Source organism: Crocodylus porosus, unplaced genomic scaffold, assembly GCF_001723895.1.
Source record: "Crocodylus porosus isolate Cpor-Errol unplaced genomic scaffold, CroPor_comp1, whole genome shotgun sequence".
Classification (NCBI taxonomy): Eukaryota; Metazoa; Chordata; order Crocodylia; family Crocodylidae; genus Crocodylus; species Crocodylus porosus.
The window spans coordinates 93,210,109-93,223,277 of NW_017728947.1; the positions used below are offsets into that span (position 1 = coordinate 93,210,109).

The 13,169-nt window shown below is 43.9% G+C and overlaps 1 protein-coding gene across 5 annotated transcripts in view; it reads right to left on the reverse strand.

Annotated features, from left to right (window-relative positions):
* The window catches only part of ATG2B (autophagy related 2B), a 70,178-nt gene that overhangs the window by 17,741 nt on the left and 39,268 nt on the right, over window positions 1–13,169 (reverse strand). For 3 of the 5 annotated variants that reach the window (XM_019552477.1, XM_019552476.1, XM_019552475.1), the window contains exons 27-32: window positions 7,486–7,562; window positions 6,886–7,056; window positions 5,401–5,542; window positions 3,006–3,205; window positions 2,071–2,297; window positions 1,375–1,483 (exon numbers count right to left, since the gene is read on the reverse strand). In XM_019552477.1, the coding sequence (XP_019408022.1) occupies window positions 1,375–1,483; window positions 2,071–2,297; window positions 3,006–3,205; window positions 5,401–5,542; window positions 6,886–7,056; window positions 7,486–7,562 (926 nt within the window). The remainder of the gene's footprint in view (window positions 1–1,374; window positions 1,484–2,070; window positions 2,298–3,005; window positions 3,206–5,400; window positions 5,543–6,885; window positions 7,057–7,485; window positions 7,563–13,169) is intronic. The other 2 variants (XM_019552479.1, XM_019552478.1) reach the window with 1 other exon arrangement.

Sequence of the window (13,169 nt, forward strand, 5' to 3'; positions counted from 1 at the left end):
CACTCTGGAGAGTAGGGCTGTGATCCAAAATGACCTGCGTAGACTAGAGAAATGGTCTGAGATCAACCAGATGGAATTCAACAAAGAGAACTGCAAAGTCCTACACTTGGGAAAGCATAACTGCATGAATACAAACTACGGCATGAGTGGCTAGGATGCAGTACTGTACAGGAGGACCGGGGCGGGGGGTGTCACAGAGGAGTATAAGCTGTATATGAACCAATAGTATGCTCTTGTTAAGAAAAAACCCCAAAAAACAACATACTGTGTTGTATTAACAAAAGCACTGCTTATGAATCAAGGAAAGTGATTCTTCCCTTTATCTGGCATTTGTACAGCTTCACCAGGAATGCTGTGTCCAGTTTTAGGCCCCACACTTCAAGAAGGATGTGAAGAGATTGGAAAGAGCGCAGCAAAGAGCAACAAAACAATCAGAAGCCTTGGAAGTAGGATTTATGAAGAAAGACTGAAAGAACTAGAATGATTTAATCTGGAGAAGACAAAGGGCATTTGGTAAGTCTTCAGATACTTGAAGGGTGATTACAGAGAGGATGGAGATAAGCTATTCTCTATGGCTGCAGAGCACAGGACTAGGAGCAATAGTGACAAGTTGCAGAAGAGGAAATTTAGGTAGGAGATTAAGAGGAACTTTGTGATTACAAGTGTGGTCAAACATTGGAACAGGCTATCTAAAGAAACTGTGGAATCTCCATTCTTGGAAGTTTTTAAGAGCAGGTTAGACAGACGCTTGGCTGGGATGGATGCGTCAGGGACGATCCTGCCTTCAGCAGGGGGCTAAATTACATGATGTTATGAGGACCCTTCTAGCCCTATTCTCTATGTTCCTAAAATAAGAAGGTTAGTAGTGCAAGTTTTCTCCTCACAATAATTACTTGTAGTGGGAAATGGTAATGATGATGCCTGTAAAGCGAATAACTGAACATCAAATTATGAGGCTTAACTGACAATTTTAACGATAACATTCCAGGGAAACTGCCAAAATATCTTTAATAGATATTTCAATTTACAGTTAGTAATGTTGTTGCCATGATAGTGGGTAAACGCTGAAATTTTCAAAATAATGCATCACCTAAGGAGTAAAAGCAAATTAATATTCTACTTCCCTCTTCTGAAGTACTTTCCTAAACAAAACAGTTGAACTATGCCAACCATGTAACATGGCACACATAACAAAGTTCTAAATTGATCATTCACATATTTGTTTTTAAATGATTTCTGCATCTAGATAAGCCTTCTAGCTTCGTGGAGTCACAGCTGATCATCAGGGTTTATAAAGATGGTGGGATACATAACCTCCTGATACACAGATATAGGAACGTACATTGTTATATCAACAGATTTTTATCACCTTACCTTACTTAACTGTATTTCCATCAAGAAATCTGGGTTTCTTCTTCTTCCCCCACATACAGTGCTACGTCCATGTTTTGTTGGTGTGAGAGAAGGAGAACTATGAGGACTACTGGAAGAAAAAAAAATACAATTTTTTTCAATTAAAAATGAAACTCAGTTCATATCATGACCAGCCACACAAGCAGGCACATTTTCCTAGATTTTACTAAATATTTTTAGTGTTAAAAAAGAAAAAAAATTGCTGTTTCTTTCAGCTAAAAATGTATTTTCTCTTTCACTATAATGAATACATCTCTAGGCATTTAAAAACATTAATAAATGAAGGGGTCTGCACTGAATAAGTTTTCATTTCAGATCACAAAAAAAAAACCCACTTTCCAAGCTATCCAAAATAATGTTCACTCTTCCATTAGCTCGGATAATGTCCTCAAGACAAAATTCATCTATCACAACTTCATGCCACGCTCATGTCCAAGACCTTCTCATGCAGGGAAAGCCTGGCAGAGTACCCTGGGTTGTCAAGTAATTTTGAAAATAAACAAATTTAGACTCATTCAGAACAAGAGGTAGGAAAAATACATTCCAGAATTTTAACAAAATATTGTTGAAAAAAATGCAGCCTTTAATTTCAATTTCAGTTCAAATGCAGAATCTGTGGATCTGAAAAGGAAATATTTAGCTACCTAAAACACTTACATAAAACTCTTAGCTGGAGAAGTAGGAGGTGCAGGCCCCAAATCCTTTCCTCCATAGAGATGCCAAATAAGAGAGATTTCCTTCACAACATAGCGTACCAAAGGGATAGGAAAATGAAGAGGGGCTTTGCTGGTATCTGTTTTTTTTACAGGCTGGCTGAAATGGTTTTCTTTTACTACAATGGGATCATCAACCATTACTTTCACTACAGGCTCCTCCTCCTTTTCCTAAAAAAAAGTTGAAGAAAATGAAGAAAGGAAGATACCCGAGTGAAGAAAATAAGTTTTTCAACATGGAAACAAACCAGAGTCCTGCTTCTGTATTATGATGATGGTGGAACACAGCTCCACTAACTGCTGTTTTGGGAATGACTCTATGGCCCCTAGACTAAGTCCTTGGTGAGACACCCAATATAACTAACAATTAGACAAATAAACCGAGAAATTGATAGCTCTTCTGGCTATGCAGCATCTGGGTGTGAACCAAGTAAAGCAGGGGTGGGCAAAATGCAGCCCACCAAGCCATTCTAACCAGCCCACAGAGCCCCTAAAAAATTTAGAAAATTAGTATTTATCTGCCCCGGCTGCCTGTCATGCAGCCCTTGATGGCTTGCCATAACTCAGGAAGCAGCCCTCTTCCCAAAATAATTGCCCACCCCTGAAGTAAAGCTTTCTTCCAATCAGAAGCCTAGCACTCATTCCAGTTTGTGCAGTAGGCAGCAACCCGTGAGCTGTAGTTTATTGGAGATAGTATAAGAAAATTGAAGATTGACTATGTTTTAAGTTAACGTTCTTATCTTTCCATCTGCCCAGTGACTTCCCATTAGCAGCCATAGACAAATCAGCAAGAAGTTACAAACTGCACAGGTCTAAAACGCATTTTTTTCTCAATTCAGTATACACCTGGATTTCCTAATAATATTAGGAGCATCTTACAGACACAGCAGCCTTGGGTGCAAAGAGAATGCAGAAGTCATCATTTTCAGTAGGTACATCTCCCATTGCCTCATTTATCAAGTGGTGAGTAAAAGAATAAGTGGGACTTGGTTCTTGTGAGATGTTTCCACTTTCATCAGGAAACAAAAAGAGATCTGAGCAAGATGGCTCTCGAGTTTGAGATTTCTCATTCAAAATTCCTGGAAAATGAAGAAAGGCATTTTAATGTAAATATCTCTGTAAGATGCTACAGATTGTAGAATTAACACCCGGGAATTTGTACCATATCTAACTCGAATCTAAGTTGATCTTGAATTTAAGACCGCCCTCCAATAATTAGAGTCTATATTTTTAAAACCCAATAAATTAGTACAATTTTCCAGTTTTAGAATCTAATTATTGGAGAGTTGTTTTAAATTTGATCCCCACCCCCCTCCATCTTCCTACTGCTACAGCAGGGAAAGCAGTGGTTAGTGGGAATCAGACAACTGGAGGGAGTGAGGTGGCCCCCTTGCCCTCTACCTCCCTCAGTTTTCCCCCTGCAGCTTTCCTGCCCCTCCCTGATACCAGTTCTTCCCAACCCAACACCCCCAGATCCCTATAGTCTCTGCCACATCCTTCCTACTCCCCACAATCTCTATCCCTTCCCTCCTGCTCCTCAGGTTTTGCTACTTCCCCTCCCCACCCCGTTTACTGTCAGACACTGCTTGGGATGTGCTCCCTTCCAGAGCACAGCACATGGAAGGGCAGCCCCTGCAAGCCATGCAGCAGTATCAGTGCTGCTGAGTGGGTGGGCAGAGAACAGAGTTTGTAAGTGATCCGTGCCTGGGAGGGAACCCAGCCCAAGCCAGAGCTGAATTGTGCCTGACAATGGAGGCGGGGTGGGGGAAGCCGCAAAAGGCTGGTATAGGTCTGACTGTAACCTGAGCTCAGACGTAGAGACACAACAACTGCCTGCCTCACCTCCCCCTCAACTTTATATGTGAATCTAAGATGAGGGGCTTTCATCTCCATGCTGACTGGAAGAAAAAAAACTCATCAAATTTGAGTCAATAAGGTAAATAATGGTTCGAATAGTTCAAAAGTTATCTAAAATGTAAACACATCAGGAACAGAATTTGCACATTATATGGCTAATTCATTCCTAAAATAAAATTAATCCACTAAAAACCTCAAGACAATTTAGTAGCAGTCATCAGAGCTATATCTTAATTTTATAATTCTTGTTCATCATCTTGCTTAAAAAGGAATGAAAATTGATGTCTTCCTTTAAGATCAGACAAGAGAAACTTGATGTCGAAAGTTAACAGATAATAATCAAACGACTCTTGACAGCGATCTCTGACACTCCATTCCTTACCATGTACTTGAGAACAAAGCTATGCTTCTTTCCCATGACCTTATGCAACACAGTATCTTTGATTAATTGCAATCTTGATTTAGCGCTAAATTGCACAGAAATAATAATCCTCCAATGCAGTTAATCAGTTTGTTCTTTTTGCTAATACTGATTGTTCCTCCCTACACAATTTTCCTACACACAAGTTCTTTCTTTGATTCTACAGATTCCTCCACCTCCTGACCTGCCTCTACAGCTCTGGAAGGACCCCTGATCTCTGATTCCAGAAGGGGCCCAACCTTTTTGGCAGGCATAATGCAAATTACCCCTGCACTCTTCAGAGTGCCATTCTGATACCATTCCCTTACCCAACATGCTGCTCAGCTTTCTGCTTCTGCTTCCTGCCCTGTGCTCCCTACCTCATCTGCCATTTTGTTTTCTGCTGCTTGCCTTATTTACCATTGTGCTGCTTGTCCTCTCCTTGATCTGCTGCGTGACACATACAGAGGCTGCCAGTGGCACCTGTGGCACATGCATACCATAGGTTGCCACCTCTGTCCTACTCCACGTGGTATATCTCACCACTTTCCACCTGATAGCTGTTATTTGTCACCGTCAATTCCCATAATGTCCAGCATCCCAAAAGGCTAAGTTAATGGCTTGCTGTTCTAGCTGCTTTAAAACTTAAGTGATTTCTTAAGAATACTTGCATTGAAAGTGAGAAATGTGGCACTCAAAAGATCTGAAATCACAGAAGTGCATTCCCATCCTTGTTAGCTGAGCTAATGTACTGCACCAAATGTAGGACTTTCAATTCCTATTTTCCTTTTCAAATAGGTCACTATATCATTATTTGTACAACGCACAAACATTGGAAAAGAGGTATGGAAGGAATCCTAACGTCTGGAATTTCCTGATCTTTTCAATGCTTGATTTTCTACCTTTAAGTCTGCATTAACAGATACCAGTATTTTGTATTAAATTCAAGTTAATGAATTAGTACTATATTTAGTACTATATTAGGAAGCTTTGCCTATGTTTCCTAATTACCCCTACCATTAGATTGTGGTTTAATGGGGGAAGCAGCTTGATGGATCTCAATTTCTTCCATAGCATCACTCATCAAATCACGTAAAATCTGTTGTTCTGCTTCAGCAAGGACTGGTCCTTCAGAAGATGGTCGGCTAGAGGCATTTGCCTAAAAGCACAAGAACTAGACAAAGTTATATTATGAATTAACTTACAACCTGATGCACAAATGTTTATGAATACACTAGTGTAAGATCAAGGAATGGAAATTCCTTTCTTTAAATGAAAAAGAGTGAGCAGCAACTAATCTTTAAATTAATGGGGGCCAAATTTTTTTGCAGACATGCCAAAAGTTAACCCTACAACCTCTCTATGTGCCACTACAATCCCCTTCCCCTGCCCAATCTGATTTCTGCCCTCAGCCCTGTGCTCCATACCCACCCTGCCCTTCCCAATCTGCTGCTTTGCTTCCTGCTGCCTACCCCATGCTCTATTTCTGATGTACTATTATTCTACATTCTGCTTCCTGCCCTATCTGCCATCATACTGTCTGTCCATTCTCTGATGTGCCACATCCCAAACACAAGCTGCCTGCACCACTTGTAGTATGTGCACTGCAGGTTGGCTGCCTCTGCTTTAGATGACCCATGCAGCAGATTCCAGCAACTATTTTGAAGATTATAACTAGGGACCTATTGAAATCAAGGCAGGCAGCTGATCTCATAAGCCAACCGAGGGACCATCTGCCATTTTTGCAGGCTAACTGCAGTAGTCCTCCCCCGACCCCACAGTTGGCCTAGGAGCCCCCATTGGCCCAAACCCTCACTGCTAATTGGTAAGGGAAGTTCTGTCTGTTGTGCAGACCCTCCCACCATAACAGACTGGTGGAGGGGGCAGGACCACACGATGGGCAGCCTCTCAGTGGCAAGAGAGGAGGAGCAGCCATTTTGGCTGCTCCCCTTTATGCCAGTGGCTCCCCGCTTCCCTGAGCAGGCTGCGCAGACAGGCTGCAGCAGCCATGAGGACCACTGAATCTCATGGGAAGACAGCATTTTATTTTATTTGGGGGGGAGGGGGAGGAAAGGGGGTGGGTGTTGCAGATTTAGTGGACAATGCCTCATTTTGTGGTTTCCACAAAATCTGTAAATTTGCGAACTGAGTAGGTCCCTATTTATAACACTGCTGCTGAGTACAGATGTGCATTGTGTTATAGAGATGTTTGGGTACTACAGTATTTGAAAAAGACATAAAATGGCCTATACTTACCCTAGAATCTCTTTGGAATGAGTAGTAAGTATATCACAATGATATTTCAAGGACTTGTTTTTACTGCTTAGAGGGCACATTTTGATTGCCAAAAGCAGTGGAAAAATTACTTAACCTATTATGTGGCCTTAATTTCTCTGTAGCAATTTCCACTTTATTCTTTGGAAAAGCCTTAAATAAAGTATTTGTAATCGTTATCACTACTGTGGGCAGTAATGTTGGAAGCATTACTTTGCCATTTCATACCTTAGTTTTCTGCTTGACAGCTCCAGATTTAACTTCCGTCTTACTAGGTGGATGCAAATCCCCATAACATGCAATATATTGTATAAGATTCATTAGTGCAGCACAAGAGTCGGAGCATGTTCGGATATGGATTATATCACTGGAACAGTGTAGCTCAAAGCGTGGTTTTGTCTAGGCAGCAATAATAGATAATAAATACATAACAGACTGCACAGGACCATCTAGCCCAGTATCCTGTATTTAAAATGACAGATAAGAGAAATGTGTCCAAGTACGATAACCAGAATACCCAACTATATCCAACACCAATGTAAGGTCCCATATAATCACCAGCTGCACACACATTTAGATTAATTAGATTACATAATTTTCTGACCTGACCTGTTGAAATAAAAGATTTAGGAACCAAATCATACATTACTCTGGAACCTGAAATGTGGTATGACGATGAGAGAAATGATTTTTTTCTAAACTTAAAAAGGAAGGTTTCTCCCTCACCATAATTACAACTTCTCAAAACTTTTTTAATATCAAAATGCAGGTTACAAGTGTTTATCATTTAGGATATGTTCTTAAAAAAGAGAAAAAAAAAAGACTTACTCTCTCCTGATCAGAACCAGGTTTTATTGCTGTTATGGTCAATTCCAGTAGTCCCATATCCATAACACGAACATAATCTGAAAGACACAAAATGAGTAATTAAAAAATTGTTCATTATCAAGTATTACCTTAAATCCTGTTTCTTTTTTTAATTCCACAGCCCACCATCTATTAATCTGCTAAATTATATAAATGAGCAAAAGTTTTCTGTTTTGTTTTGTCTTTTCAACACCTTTTATATTTCTCGGTTACTTTGTAACATAGGAGCTCTCTAGGTTCAGTCTGCAGCTACCTCAATTTGTTTCTGAAGCAGAAGTAGCCTTAAGGCCCCTAATTTAGAAATTAATTAAAAGGCACCATTAGATCAGCTATCCAATCCCAACAATTGCACATCCTGCCATGGCACAGATGCATGGCAGGACTGGCTATTTTAGGAATCAGGTGCGAGATCCCAATTGTGAGATCCCTTTCAACTTGTCAGCACAAGCAAAAAGATGTGCACAGTTTAGCTCTGCATGGGGCTGCCCAGCACAGGGTTCTGTAAGTACTAGGCCCAGCTCCCCCGAGCAAGAACTTGCAGAGCTGTGTCCTGACATCCCCACACACAGGGCTCCCAGGCACTTGACTTTGAACTTGCTGAATCAAGAGCTCAGTGAGAGACCCTAGTTTTCAGCCCCTTGTTCCCTACGCCCCCAGTTAGAGACACTACCTTGTGCCTTTCCATGTGTGAACAATCATCAGCGTAAGCAGCCCTGAGTCTGGAACCAGGCCTGGGCTGCCCCATTCCAATGTCAACAATTAGCCAGCATGGGGAAAAGGCATGTTGCCATTTGTGTTGCAATTACCACACAAATCATGCTATAACTGTAATTTCTGTCAGAGGCCTGAAATATCCTTCTAATCCTGCAGGTCTAGGTCAGCTGAAGGCCAAAGCAGAAACAGCACAACCTGTTAAAGGTGGGGAATAGGTGGAAGAGCTTTGCTATACCACCTGAAGATTCCCATGTCATACAAAATCCTCTACTAGCCCCACAGGTTACTTTTTTAGCTTCTTTGTACTACCTTATAAGTGCAAACTACCTGGATCAAGTGCCAAGTACTGAACCCCCGTGTGCTTTGCAAATAAGAATGGGTTAAAACATTTCACCCATGTGAAGTATGTAATTTTACAGAATGCAATGATGCCATGATCAGGCAAAGCGGCTGTCCAAAAAATCTCACAGAATGTCTTAACCAGTGAAAGACCTCCCAGCTACCAGGTCCTGATGACATGGTGGACATGACTACGCATGAAGTCATCAGTGTATTAACCAAGATCTAAAGTGACATGGAAAGTCAAGCAATTTGTTTCACTCCAAATTCTTTAAAACACAAAATTCAAATGTGAGGGAGTCCAAATGAAGCTCTTTTGGAAGGTGTGGATTTTGTTGCATCACAAAATAAATGTACTCACAATATAAGTTGGGACTGCAAATTACTACTGAAAGAATACCTGTAAAAATATGAAACTACTAGGATGATTTTCTTGTATTTTACTTAATTTCCTGCAACAACAATTAGACTACACCTAAGATTTAAAAAGAAATTTTCCTTTCTACTTCTTGAAAAAGATGGATGAAGAAGTCACAGCTGTCATCCAAAGCTGAATTACTTCCCATATGTAATTTTTAAATATATAATTTATTCCAAGCTAGTTTATGAAGCATATCAAGTCTACTTCAAGTTTATTAATTTCCTCTGGAGATGATTCAAAAGTCAAAACAGGGCAAAGATTACCATATCATTGTTATTCAGTCACATTCCTTAGTTTCTATCTAATTATCTATTATTTGATTCTCATCATAAGGGTTTGTGAGTCCTTCATAATTCTAGAAGTATTTATTCTCATAAGCCCCCTCTGACAGTTAATAATACTATTCTCATTTTACTGATGGGGAACTGGGGCGCTAAGAATTTAAAGCCCAGCACCACAAAGGGACTTAAGTGTGGAAATACAATTAGAGACCCCTAATTACTAGGGATGCGCAAAGTGGGCAGTATTTGATTTGGATTCGGCCCAATTTGGGGGACAGGGATTTGATTTGCTGATTCGGATCGCTGTCCCGATTCAATTCGGCTGAATCTGAAGATTCGATTACGATTCGGAGAATCAGCGATTCGGCCACAGACGCAGCTTTTTTCTACATACCTCAAGGTGGCTCGTGAACACTGAGATGGTAGGGCAGATGGAGCATCCCATGGGAGCGTGGAGGGAGGAGGGGTGTGGCCCCTGCGCACTTGGCAGCAGACCCAGAAGTGGACTGAACTACTTCTAGTCTACTGCCAAGGGTGCAGGGAACCCCCCACACCTCCTTGCCTTGGAAATTGGCTACGGAGGGATCCGGGGTGCCCCCCCAGACCCAAGAGGCACCAGTTGCTGAGCTGGGGTGGGGGCGGTCCCCCGTGCACTCCAAAGTGGACCCGGAAGTCCTTCAAGTTTAGCTTGGGCGTTTGTGCAGGAGGGCAAATGGGAAGGCCTGAGGCCCTGCCAGTGAGCCCCTAGAGCAGGCAGTCCCATCAGTAGCTGGCCTACCAGCAGCATGATGCAGATGGGCACATGCCACACCCAGAAGGTCCCTCAGAGTCTGCGGCCTCCCCCTCTGGCACTTCTGAGGCCTCCACCCAGATGGAACCCATGGTTCCGGGCTCCACGCGGACGGAGTCCCTGGCTCTTGGCCGCCTGGCATGTTTCCAGGGTCCTGGGACCGAGAGCATGGCCACGTCCCCTTGCGGGGTTTGCTCCACTTTGGAGTCTCTGGGGCACTAGAGGAGCTCCAGGCCGCAGTCCAGAGACTTTGTGCCATCAGGGATGGCGAGCAAGGAATAGACTCCTACTGCTAGGCCCTTCACCCCCTGGAGGCGGAGGGTAGACCAAGATCATCTTCCAGGACAAGGGAGAACTCAGGGATCTCCCATACTGTCCAGCCAGGGGGTTGGATCAAGGTGGTCAAGGGCCCGAAGGCCTGCCACACCAAGGTCCCCTCCCCCCTGGGGCTTTGCAACAGATACAAACCTCTTGCAGCTGCAGTAGAGCCTGAAGAGATGCCAGCTCCTGCAGGCAAGGGAGGATCACCTATCCCTACTCTCCCTAAGACAAAATGCAGAGTGGTTGTTGTGGGAGACTCCATCCTGAGGGGGACCGAGGGGGCATTCTACCACCCCAACCCCCTAGCTCGGGAGGTCTGCTACTTCCCAGAGGCCCGCATCCAGAACATAGCAGAAAGGATCCCAAAGATTATCCAGCCCTCTAACCACTACCCTATGGTCTTTATCCATGTGGGCACGAATGACACAGCTCAGAGCAATCCAAGCCGGGTTATGAGAGACTCCAGGACTCTGGGAGCAGGGCTTAGGGGTGCAGGTGGTCTTTTCCTCGCTCCTCCCAGTTGTGGGTCATGGGCTGAGAAGGGAGAGATGGGTTGAGGTAGTCAACTAGAGATTGCAGCACTGGTGTCAGCATGAAGGCTTCGGCTTCTGTGATCATAGCCCGCTTTTTGGTGAGGGAGGAAGTGGGCTGCTGGGAAGAGATGGCCTCCACCTCTCCGTTGGGGAGGAGGCTCTTCTCAGCCAGACTGGCTGACCTGCTCGACTGGGCTTTAAACTGCCGGGGTATGGGGGGAGTACCACCACTGCAAACCCACTGGACAGCTTTTGGAAACCCAGCAGGCTAAGTCACTCAAGGGAACCCACCCCTAACCCAGCCCCACAGTGATCTGTAGGGAAGGAAAGGGCCCTCAATGGGACACTTATGTGCCTGTACACCAATGCCAGGAGCCTGGGGAACAAACAGGAGGAACTGGTCCTTCTGCTAAACAAAAAGGATTATAATCTCATAGGGATAACAGAGACCTGGTGGGACTACACCTATGACTGGGCCACAGGTATAGACGGCTATACCTGGTACAGAAGAGATTGTGTAGAAAAAGAGTGGTTGCTCCTGAAGGGAGCGATTCTTGGAAGCTCAAGCAATATCTATCCCATCTCGGAGGAAAGGCAGCAAAAGGCCACAGCAGCCCCTTGGCTCTGCAGGGAACTAGTGGACCTCCTGCGTCTAAGAAGAAAGACCTATAAAGGATGGAAGGCTGGATCCACCCCAAAGGAGTACTCTGCACTGATCCGTATCTGTACAGAGCGAGCCAGAAAAGCCAAGGCTGCGACTGAACTCCAACTCACTACAGATACCAAGGACAATAAAAAGTCCTTTTTCAGATATGAGGGGAGCCAGAGGAAAAGCAAGGGTAACACTGGACCCCTGCTAAACCATATGGGTCAAATGACAATTGACACCCAAGAAAAAGCCAACCTGCTTAATGGCTATTTTGCGTCGGTTTTTCACCAGCCCCAAGACAGCCCTGATCGATATGGTACGGGATGGCCAGAGTGAGGGAGGACTGTTACCCATCATCAATGTTGACCATGTGAAGGAACACCTTGAGAGGCTGGATGCCTTCAAGTCAGCTGGCCCAGACAGCTTACACCCCAGGGTACTTAAGGAGCCAGCAAGCATCATAGCTTTGCCACTGGCATGGATCTATGAGAACTCATGGCACTCAGACAAAGTGCCCGAAGACTGGAAGAAGGCTAATGTGGTGCCAATCTTCAAGAAAGGGAAGTAGATCTGGGGAACTACAGGCCCATCAGCCTGACCTCTATTCCAGGAATATTAATGGAAAAAATAATCAAAAAGACCATTCTTGACAAACTGGCTGAAGGCAACTTCCTGAGGGACAGCCAGCATGTGTTTGTTGTGGGTAGGTCTCGCTTGACCAATCTTATCTCCTTCTACAACCAGGTGACATATAACCTGGACAAGGGAGAAGTAATTGATGTCATATATCTTGACTTCAAAAAAAGCTTTTGATCTGGTATCCCACAATCATCTTATAGAAAAACTGGCCAACAGCCACATCAACTGGCTTCAAGGTCGGACCCAGAGAGTGGTAGTTGACAAAAGTGTGTCATGACCAGTGGGGACCCCCAAGGTTCCGTCCTTGGGCCCGTTCTTTTCAACATCTTCATTAATGATGTGAACATTGGTTTCAGAAGCGGGCTAGCCAAGTTCATTGATGACACCAAACTTTCGCGTAAAGTGTCCACACCCGAGGACAGGATGGTGATCCAGGCCAACCTTTACAGGCTCAGAAAATGGGCAGACAAAAACCTGATGGCCTTCAATGCTGAAAAATGCAAGGTGCTCCACCTAGGGAAGAAAAACCTGCAGCATGCTTATAGCCTTGGCAGTACTATCTATGCTTGCTAGCACCACGGCCGAAAGGGACCTGGGAGTCATGATAGACCAAGATGAACATTACCCTTCAATGTGATGTTGCAGCCGGCAAAGTGAGCAAAACTCTGGCTTGCATCCATAGATGCTTCTCTAGCAAATCCCAGGATGTCATCCTTCCACTGTACTCGGGCATGGATCAAAGGGAGCAGGACAGCACACAAGCCTCTGTGGCTCACCAAAAGAATCCAGGAATGTCTCCTTGCCAAAAAGGAGGCTTATACCCAGTGGAAAGAAGGGGTCATAACCAGGGAGGGCTATTCTGTAGTTCCTCGGGGATGTAGGGGGGCAGTTAGGAAGGCCAAGGCAGAGATGGAACTGGGACTAGCTTCCCAGATTAAGGACAATAAGAAGTGTTTTT